The sequence below is a fragment of the Babylonia areolata genome, chromosome 29, assembly GCF_041734735.1.
Source record: "Babylonia areolata isolate BAREFJ2019XMU chromosome 29, ASM4173473v1, whole genome shotgun sequence".
Taxonomy (NCBI): Eukaryota; Metazoa; Mollusca; class Gastropoda; order Neogastropoda; family Buccinidae; genus Babylonia; species Babylonia areolata.
In genome coordinates, this window is record NC_134904.1 from 37,561,648 (window position 1) to 37,573,106 (window position 11,459).

Below are 11,459 nucleotides of genomic sequence, written 5' to 3' on the forward strand. Positions count from 1 at the left end.
GGCCATTGATATCAATTTGACAACCCCATTAAAGTGACCACCAGCACTGACCAGCCAGTCCCCATTAAAGCAACCATCAACTCTAACCTGACAACCCCATAAACAGGCCATCAATTCTAGCCTTACAACCCCATAAACTGGCCAGTAATTCTAACCTTACAACCCCATAAACAGGCCATCAATTCTAGCCTTACAACCCAATAAATTGGCCATCAATTCTAACCTTACAACCCCATAAACAGGCCATCAATTGTGACCTTACAACCCCATAAACAGGCCATCAATGCTGACCTTACAACCCCATAAACTGGCCATCAATTCTAACCTTACAATCCCATAAACAGGCCATCAATTCTAACTTTACAACCCCATAAAAATTGACCATCAACACTGACCTAAAACCCCATAAATGTGATCATCAATACTGACCTTACGACCCCATAAATGTTACCATCAATTCTGACCATACAGCCCCCATTAAAGTAACTAGCAATTCTTACCTTAATACCCCATTAAATTGGGCATCAATACTGACTTGACAACTGATCAGACAGCCCCCCCCCCTCCCCCCACTAAAGTCAAAATCAATTCTGACCTAACAACCCCATACATGTGACCAAAGAGCCCCCCCACCCCCCACCCCCCCGCCCCCCCATTACAGTAGCCATCAATTCTCACCTTACAACCCCACAAATAAAAATCTGATAACCCTATTAACTGACCATCATTACTGACCTGAAACCCCGTTAAACTGACCATCAATACTGACCTTGAGACCAACATTAAAGTGACCATCACTACAGACCTGGGAACCCCATTAAAGTGACCATCACTACAGACCTGGGAACCCCTGGGAACCCCATTAAAGTGACCATCACTACAGACCTGGGAACCCCATTAAAGTGACCATCACTACAGACCCGGGAACCACATTAAAGTGACCATCACTACAGACCTGAGACCTGGGAACCCCATTAAAGTGACCATCACTACAGACCTGGGAATCCCATTAAAGTGACCATCACTACAGACCTGGGAACCCCATTAAAGTGACCATCACTACAGACCTGGGAACCCCATTAAAGTGAGCATCAACACTGACCTGGGAACCCCATTAAAGTGACCATCACCACAGACCTGGGAACCCCATTAAAGTGACCATCACTACAGACCTGGGAACCACATTAAAGTGAGCATCACTACAGACCTGGGAATCCCATTAAAGTGAGCATCACTACAGACCTGGGAATCCCATTAAAGTGACCATCACTACAGACCTGGGAATCCCATTAAAGTGAGCATCACTACAGACCTGGGAACCCCATTAAAGTGAGCATCACTACAGACCTGGGAACCCCATTAAAGTGAGCATCAACACTGACCTGAGAACCACATTGAAGTGACCATCACTACAGACCTGAGAACCACATTGAAGTGACCATCAACACTGACCTGAGAACCACATTAAAGTGACCATCAACACTGACCTGGGAACCCCATTAAAGTGAGCATCACTACAGACCTGGGAACCACACTGAAGTGACCATCACTACAGACCTGGGAATCCCATTAAAGTGAGCATCACTACAGACCTGGGAACCCCATTAAAGTGACCATCACTACAGACCTGGGAACCACATTGAAGTGACCATCACTACAGACCTGGGAACCACATTAAAGTGACCATCACTACAGACCTGGGAATCCCATTAAAGTGACCATCACTACAGACCTGGGAACCCCATTAAAGTGACCATCACTACAGACCTGGGAACCCCATTAAAGTGAGCCTCAACACTGACCTGAGAATCACATTGAAGTGACCATCACTACAGACCTGCGAACTCCATTAAAGTGAGCATCAACACTGACCTGGGAACCCCATTAAAGTGAGCATTAACACTGACCTGAGACCCACATTAAAGTGACCATCACTACAGACCTGAGAACCACATTGAAGTGACCATCACTACAGACCTGGGAACCACATTGAAGTGACCATCACTACAGACCTGGGAACCACATTAAAGTGACCATCACTACAGACCTGGGAACTCCATTAAAGTGACCATCACTACAGACCTGGGAACCCCATTAAAGTGAGCATCACTACAGACCTGGGAACCACATTAAAGTGACCATCACTACAGACCTGGGAATCCCATTAAAGTGAGCATCAACACTGACCTGAGAACCACATTGAAGTGACCATCACTACAGACCTGGGAAACCCATTAAAGTGACCATCAACAATGACCTGAGAACCACATTGAAGTGAGCATCACTACAGACCTGGGAATCCCATTAAAGTGACCATCACTACAAACCTGGGAACCACATTAAAGTGACCATCAACAATGACCTGAGAACCACATTGAAGTGACCATCACTACAGACCTGGGATCCCCATTAAAGTGACCATCACTACAGACCTGGGAACCACATTAAAGTGAGCATCACTACAGACCTGGGAACCACATTAAAGTGACCATCACTACAGACCTGGGAATCCCATTAAAGTGACCATCACTACAGACCTGGGAACCACATTGAAGTGACCATCACTACAGACCTGGGAACCCCATTAAAGTGACCATCACTACAGACCTGGGAACCCCATTAAAGTGAGCCTCAACACTGACCTGAGAACCACATTAAAGTGACCATCACTACAGACCTGAGAACCACATTGAAGTGACCATCACTACAGACCTGGGAACCCCATTAAAGTGACCATCACTACAGACCTGGGAACCCCATTAAAGTGACCATCACTACAGACCTGGGAATCCCATCCAAGTGAGCCTCAACACTGACCTGAGAACCACATTGAAGTGACCATCACTACAGACCTGGGAATCCCATTACAGTGACCATCACTACAGACCTGGGAATCCCATTACAGTGACCATCACTACAGACCTGGGAACCGCATTGAGGTGACCATCACTACAGACCTGGGAACCACATTAAAGTGACCATCACTACAGACCTGGGAACCACATTAAAGTGACCATCACTACAGACCTGGGAACCACATTGAAGTGAGCACTAACACTGACCTGAGAACCCCATTAAAGTGAACCTCAACACTGACCTGAGAACCACATTGAAGTGACCATCACCATTCTCGTCAGTGGTCTCATTGGCTGAGGACAGGGTGGTGGTACTCCTGAAACAAGCCACCAATAATAATGATAATAATAATAATTATCATCATCGTCACGAAACGATTCTGTAACGCCCTCATCCACACACACACACACACACACACACACACACACACACACACATGTACCTTAGCACGCATGTACCCATGTATACCCACGAGCACACTTACTTACATACTCACTTACTCTTACATACTTACTTACTTAATTAATTAATGACTTAATTATACACACACATAGCAGAGGAGGAATAGACGTCTGGTTAAAGCATTAACTCATTCAGCGCTGTGCCAAAACAGTACTCTGCCGTTGAACTTCGTTGCAAAGAACAGGTTTCCATGTTCCTCCGTACAACGTAAACTGCAAGCAAAGGGAATTAACTTCCATGGTATTTCTGGCTGTGTCCACAGGTTAGTGATAATGGAGGAGGGAAATGGTCGATTTCAGTTTTTTTCCCCATCAGTATGACGGGGAAACCTCTGAGGTTGTAAACTGCCCAGGGTCTGCATGGGTTAATTTTCATATTTGAATGATGTCATTTACTTCTCCTTCTTCTTCTTCTTCTGCGTTCCCCGTGATCATGGTCTCAGACTTGTAGTCCTATGCTGGAAATGAAGGTGGTGGTCTTGATAAGGTCTTCTTTGGTGCCCCAGAGCTTTTCTGCCAGTGTGGCTCCATAGGGCCACTGCTGCGTCCGTGCATCTTGATACAGGGGGCAGGACTGCAGGATGTGCTCCGGGGTTTGTGGGCCTGTCTTACACGGGCAGTCAGGAGTGTGTGACAGCTTCATTCGATACATTTACAAATGAATAAATAAAACGATAGAAGGGGAGGGTGTATAGAAGAGTTGTGTGGTGAGTTTGGGGGGGGGGGGGATAGGAAAGACCGATAGTAGAATCAAATACGAATATTTGAAAGAATTAGAAATTCTATTAAAGAAAATATAATGATAATTACTTGATGGGACTTCGTGTAAGAGAAGTCGCTAATTAACTCAAAAAAGAAAAAGCAACTGATAACGAACGTAAAGTCAAAGGTCTGGTGGGGAAACTCTGAGACAGATTCAGAGTTGGTGATATTGCTTGAACGGGCAGGTTTCGGGATTTATTTATCTTTATTTGATTGATTGATTAATTGTTGATTGATTTTTTTTTTACCATAGCCATGAATACAAGCCACCCTGTGTTTCTGGCGAATAACCAGTGAGTAACTAATTCAGAGTCATCACCGCAGTCAAGGTCCCAACATCGGTCAGCTTTCATCAGTAATGATTTTTCTTGAGTTTTCAGTTCACTTCAGAGTATGTGTTAGATTTATACCCGCATAAGAACAACGCTACCCAGTTAGAGACCATAAAACGTAACTGACAAACACGATACGCGAATGAGTTGGTGCTGGGATTTTTTTTTTTTTTTCCGCATTGGGGACAGGGGTGGGGATAGTTATTTACATTTAGATATAAAGCTGAGAGGTGAGGGGACGCTTGTGTGTGTGTGTGTGTGTGTGTGTTCTTACGTGCTTTGTGTCTGACGTGTGTTGTAAAGCACTTTGGGAGGTTTGACCACGAATATAAACGTATAGTATTAGAATTCTTATTCTTCTTTTCATGATAATGATGATGGTGATAATGGCGATGCTGTTGATGATGGTGATGATGATGATGATGATGATTATAATGATTATTATCACTACTTGATTCTTTGATGTTGCGGTACTTGTGTCTCACAAACATTGTTGAAGTAAAATGTTCAAGTTGATTCTGATCCCGAGTCTAAATCCAGATTCTGACACTCACCCAAAGTTCCAGTCCTCTGAATCAGAATCGGACTCCATCTTGGTGAATTTGCGTGGCATCTTGAATTCAGATGATGTGTTCGACACACTGTCTCACAATCAATGAAATATGGCAATGTCTGGTGAAACGCTGTGCTGCGCAATGTAATGATGTGGAATAAGAATCACAGTTTCATTTGTTTCGCATATCATGACTTCCGGCTTTTACGATGTCCACACTTCCCTGGGTTCATAGCGTTGTACTGTTTTTCCTTGCTGCAGTGCGCACAGTTTTGTATGTTACAGCAAAACAAAAACCCTTCAAAAATAGCATTTTAATTAATTACGGCTACATGAACTAGTGTTGCATGGTGCCGTTTTGTTTAATTTCCTGTGTAAGTTAAAAAATGAGTAACGAAAGTTATTCGTGGGCAGTTCGTATCCATTACCTTCAGATTTTAAATCTTAAAAATTCATTGTGAAACACGCAGGTAAGTCTTTTGTATCATTTCGATGACTGTCATTTGATCACAGATCCATTCAAGATTTTTGTTCCGTACTAGTCTCAAACTGTTCTTGTTGTTGTTGGTTGTTTTTTGTTTGTTTGTTTGTTTTTACTTTTTTCATAGATAAAACAACAAACACTTTTTTTCTTAACAATGAAACAGTTTTCAGCACTGAAACGGCGCAATTCATTAACACACTTTTTACTTTTTTTTCATAATGTAAGAAACCTTAAGAAACTTTTTTCTAGGTCAAATAACTATCATAATTATGCAGTTGGAAAACATTTACTTTAACCTAATAGCGTTTGTGTAACGTTCACCAGCCGTCTAACGAAAGCAAATGAAAATAATTTCATAGCATGCTTGAGCACGCTATAAGCTGTTAGCTTCTTGTTGCTCTGTCGTTTTAGCGTACGCATTAATTTGTTTAATTTGTATAAATCAACTGTAATGAAGACGAGGATTTTTCACTTCAATCCAAACAGCCTGTCTGCTAAGTTTAGGGAGTTTCTACATTTCATCGTGAATTGAAGAAAGAAAAAAAAAGCGTAAACAGAAACAGATCATAACCGGAAAATTCCGGAAATAAAAGTCTGCCATTCTGTCATATCATGCAATAAAAAAATAAAATTAAATTTAAAAAAAAAAAAAAAAAAATATATATATATATATATATATATATATATATATATATATATATACAATCCCATGAACCAATGAAAACATGAAACACATCAAACCACTCCAATGAATCCACACGAAAAGCAGTTGTCGCAAACACACTCACAACCTGCTTTCCTGCCCAAGGGAAAAGACAGTACTGACGTGACCTTTTGGGGTCAGCTTAACTGTGCAAGTGTTCGGTGATAAGTCGAATGTTCCTGCTGTGTTCGGCGATAAGTTGGATTTTTCCGCTGCTTGCCAACCCGCAAGGGGAAAAGATGTTCATTGTTGTTTTCTGTCCTCCGCTACTAGTAGTAAAATCCGACGGAAGAAAAATCCGAGCAAAAATGTAGAGAATGTGTGTGTGTGTGTGTGTGTGTGTGTGTGTGTGTGTGTGTGTGTGTGAGTGTGTGTGTGTGTGTGTGTGTGTCTCCGTGAGAAGGCTTTATTGAAAACATTTTGTATTTTGAAGAATGAATACCTTCAGACACTAGCCGCTTTTTTTCTTCTTTTTTTTTCTTTTTTTTAATTTTTTATTGGTACCAGGACAACCATGCATGCACGCAGTCACACCACACACACACACACACACACACACACACACACACACACGAAAAGTGTTCCAACCAGTGCACCACGTCCCTGCACACAGTCGCCAAACTAACCCCACCCCCACCCCCCCACCCCCCACCCTCCCCATACCCCCAACCCCACTTTCAGTCAGACTAATCAAGCACTGAACAGAATGTCGTCGATCTATCAGACTTTAATCAGTCACACCAGCTGATACTGAGGCCCACGTACGCTTAACAAAGTCTGTCTCGCCGCTTCAACTATTAGCAAGCGCGCACACCCGCCGGCACACCCCAGCGTGATTAAAGAGTTAACGTCAATACCTAATCACCCACCCGCCCTCAGTGTGTAGGCTATGTACACACTGTCACACCCCGATCTTTTCCACAGGTTTCGCTCACGGCATTATAGGGCACAAGAAACTGACTCAAGTTCCCTCGATCCGGCTAGTTTTATCTGTAATCACGGTCAGTGGTAAACAGCATGCTTCCACTGACTCAGGAAAACTGGAAAACGTAAATGAGATGAACGAGAGCTTGTGTGCAACACTGACAGACTTAAACGAACCTTTGACATGACAAGAAGTTTCCCCGGCAAAAAAAAAAAAAAAAAAAAGTGTGTGGAAAAGTCCATTCTGATAGTGTAAACACGCATGACATGCGCAAAGGAAAAGTAAAACAAATGGGTGGCACTACGCTTTAGCAAGGACATGTTTATCCTTGGAAGAGGAGTCCGAAAGTCTGAGTTCAACTGTGACAACAGCAACGGCAACAACCACCATCACCACCACCACAACAAAACAACAACACCAACAACAACGGCAACAACCACCATCACCACCACCACAACAAAACAACAACACCAACAACAACCACAACAACAACAGCAGCAACCACAACAACAACAACCACAACATCAACCACAACAGCAACAACCACAACAACAACCACAACATCAACAACAGCAACCACAACAACAACCACAACATCAACCACAACAACAACAATCACAGCAACAACAACAACCACAACAACAGCAACAACAACCACAACAACAACCACAACAACAACAACAACAACCACAACAACAACCACAACAACAACAACAACAGCAACAACAACAACCACAACAACAACAACAACACCAACAACAACAGCAGCAACAACAAGCACAGCAACCACAACAGCAACAGCAACCACCACAACAACAGCAACCACAACAACAACAACCACAACAACAAACACAACAGCAACAACAACAACAACCACAACAACAACCACAACAACAACCACAACAGCAACAACCACAACAACAACAATCACAACAGAAACAACAAACACAACAGCAACAACAACAACAACAACCACAACAACAGCAACCACAAACACAACAACAGCAACCACAAACACAACAATAACAACAACCACAACAGCCACCACCACCACAGCCACCACCACAACAACAGCAACAACAACCACAACATCAACAACACAACCACAACAGCTACCACCACCACAACCACAACCACAACAACAACAGCAACAACAACCACAACAGCAATAACAACAACCACAACAGCAACAACAACAACAACAACAACAACCACAACAGCAACCACAACAACTGACAACAACACAACAAACTCAAACACACTGATAAAGACACAAAGGTGTGTAACTAAAAGCGTATCTTGGTCACAACAGGAACAACTACACAGATCATAAAGGAACGGGGATACACAAACGTCATACTTTTTTCTTTTCTTCCCCCCCCCCCCCCCCCCCCCCCCCCTCCCCCCTCCTTTTATTTTAATGCGTCTGTTTATGCACCAGTAACCCAGTTCTTCAGTAACCCAGTTCTTTTATCTGTCTACAGTCTGACCTCTCTGCGTGCGTGTGTGCGTGCGCCTGTGCGTTTGTGTGTGTTTGTGTGTGTGCGTGGGGGAAGGTGGGTGATGGTTGAGGGTGACTGTTACATTGGAACAAACCCAGACACTTCCTCAAAAAATGATTGGTATAAGGACAGGCTCGGCGCTTCCTTTTTTTTTTTTTTTTTTTTTTTTTAGGAAGTGTCTGGGTTTGTTCCAATGTACCTTTTATTTACCCGTGTGCTAGCTGAATCGGTAGCGTTAGCATCACTGACTTGAAGTTGTGTACCTTGTGTAATGGAGAGAGTTGCCACCCTTTACTATTTGTTAATCATATCGTTTCCTGGCCTCATTATTTGTATAATTTCCTTTGAACTTGATATTTGCAGAAAGGCTCATGATGCATGTGTCTTTAGGCGCTGAGGTGATTATGTGTCCACGGGTAAGAGGGAAGTCAGAATGCGAACGTTGTGTGCGAGTCTTATCTGTCGTGTGAGCTTGAGTGGAGTGAATGCGGCAGTGTGACAAATATCTACCCGTATGGACAATAATAATGAAGGCTCAATGATATAATTTTTTTTTTTTTTAAACTTGAACAGATGTACGTGAATGTGTAAGTATGCGAGTATGTAAATAATATTTGCATGTGTGTATTCATGTGCACTTATGTGTCTGCAGTAATAGTGTTTAACATGACTGTGTAATGGGTGTTTTATATAATCACGTATAGAAAACTAGAGGAAATGTGTTCATACATAAGATATCCCATGTGTGGGTTGTGTTCTTTTCACATTACGTTAGCAAAGCAAAGTGTCCATAACTCTATGCTGATGCTAGATATAATGTCTATTATATGTTATAAAACTGCACTGTTACACATGATGAAAAATGTGTCCACCTTGACCAAATTGATAGAACAATATATTATAAGTATAATGACTTATGATGACGATGTTATTGTTAATGTACACTGTTTTTGTTTGTTTGTTTTTTCTTTCTTTGTTTTTTTCCCCTTTCTTTTCCATCTACTCTGAATTGTTATAATGAATTCATGTACAAAATAAAACGGTGGTCGACCCAAGGAAGTCTGGGGGGGGAAAAAAAAAAAAAAAAAAAAAAAAAAAACCTACCCGACACAGCCAGTCCCGTCACTGTGGAGAAGAACGCTGCTGCGACGACGTTCTCGTCTGGCCAAAGCCGAGTACCCGACCGTCCTCATGCGTGAGGAGGAGGAGGAAGTCGGGGTGGGGCTCCAGAAAGGGGTGGCTGCCCCAGGGGTGTGGCTGGAGCCGTGACCGTGTGTGGGTGGGCGTGGGGGTTCATGATACGACGAGAGACGCGATATATCCCTCCCTCCCCCTCCTCCTCCTCCTCCTCCTCCTCCGTTGTTAGACATGACACTCCGACGCCGAGGTTGCGGCGGTGGCGCTCGGGTGAAGGTCGGTGCTCGTGACCCCGGCATGACCTCACTGTTACTGTTGTTATTGTTATCAATGTTATTATCATTATTAGTATTATTATTATTGTGTCCGTTGACCGACCCTGACATTGACCCAGAATCCAGCACCGTGGCCGACCTCTGGCGGGGCTGCCGGGTATGACCCGACCTTGACCTTGAGGGGTCAACTAGGCTTGACCTGGAAGATGAAGGGTCACGGTCGGTGAGGGAGGTGGTCGGGTCGTAGTACCTGGTGGGGGTTCTGGAATGATTGGCAGGGAGGAGGGTGGGGGTGGGGGTGGCGTGGTTCTCACCGGCATCCATGCTTGGTGCGCCTCTCTGTCTGTCTCTGTCTGTCTCTGTCTCCCACCCTTCACTCAATCACGCTCTAGGCTGTTGGGAATAGTCCGCGGTGATGACGTCGTTGAAGTTATTACTACGTCACGATCAAACATGACGTCACCAGCAGAACTTTTGGGCCGGGGGTCAACCAGCTCACCAAACACGGCTTTTTGCGCAACACTTTGGGAAGAGACACGGGAACGTCAGTTTTCACGGTTAAATATGCATGAATTCCCGACGTCTCGAAGACAACAACAACAACAACAACAGTTAAGAGTGTTATTTACACCTCAAGGAAGTAAGAGTTCGATGTTATTTGCCAGTTGTTGTGTTGTTGTTGTCGTTGTTTTCACAGCTGCCGTTACATCGTGCTCACAGACACCACCGAGAAAGCAAAATAGATACCAAGTGAGTCACTTGAAAACAATGAGGGGAAAAAAAAACGTTTTCAAATCCACTAGCATATCACTGAAATGTCTGAATGAGAACACTGGCAAGTCATCAAGCCTGGGTGTAAAAAAAAATAATAATAATAATAATAAAAAAGATGGACTGCTTAACTGGTGGGTGTTTTAACTCACTCAGTACGGCCAGTCCTCTCTTCTCCTCTATACAGACCCCTCGGATGTCCAGTGGGTGTCTGAATGACCCAACCTTTAGCTTCCGTCGTCAGAACTGTGGTATTCTGTGTCAACATTCACGTCTTCAGTATAAGAGCCTTCCGCTTGCAATATTTTGATGGTGGTAACTGGGGTGAAACGCCGTTAACGTCGTCTCTTTCGCCGTTCGTATGGAGAGAGTTAACAGCACTGAAGACAGTGGCTGGAGCCGTTATAATTATCACTTTCCAAGTCCGAAAACCAGAAGTCTGAGGTCTGTTATTCGAGCATTGGCTGCAACACCAATAATGATGATAATAACAATCATCATCATCAACAACCATAATCATCATTACAATGATTAATTTAACGGGTGACGGAGGAGGGGGGTAGCCATGGATGGGGGAACTGAGCTGAGATAGACACAAAACTGAAGACGGAGGAGCTCAGGGAAGCAGGAATCGTTGACTTCGGAGCAGGGAAGTCGGTGACGGTGCTTACTTCAGTCACGATTACTCATTTGGATAA

At 43.5% G+C, this 11,459-nt stretch overlaps 1 protein-coding gene across 1 annotated transcript in view; it reads right to left on the bottom strand.

Moving 5' to 3' along the window:
- LOC143274805 (kinesin-like protein KIF12) overlaps positions 1-10,225 on the bottom strand; it is a 54,053-nt gene extending 43,828 nt beyond the window's left edge. Inside the window, exons 1-2 of the mRNA XM_076578733.1 lie at positions 9,683-10,225; positions 3,098-3,172 (exon numbers count right to left, since the gene is read on the bottom strand). Coding sequence (XP_076434848.1) covers positions 3,098-3,172; positions 9,683-10,101 — 494 coding nt within the window. The 5' untranslated portion in view covers positions 10,102-10,225. The remainder of the gene's footprint in view (positions 1-3,097; positions 3,173-9,682) is intronic.
- Positions 10,226-11,459: the final 1,234 nt, after the last annotated feature.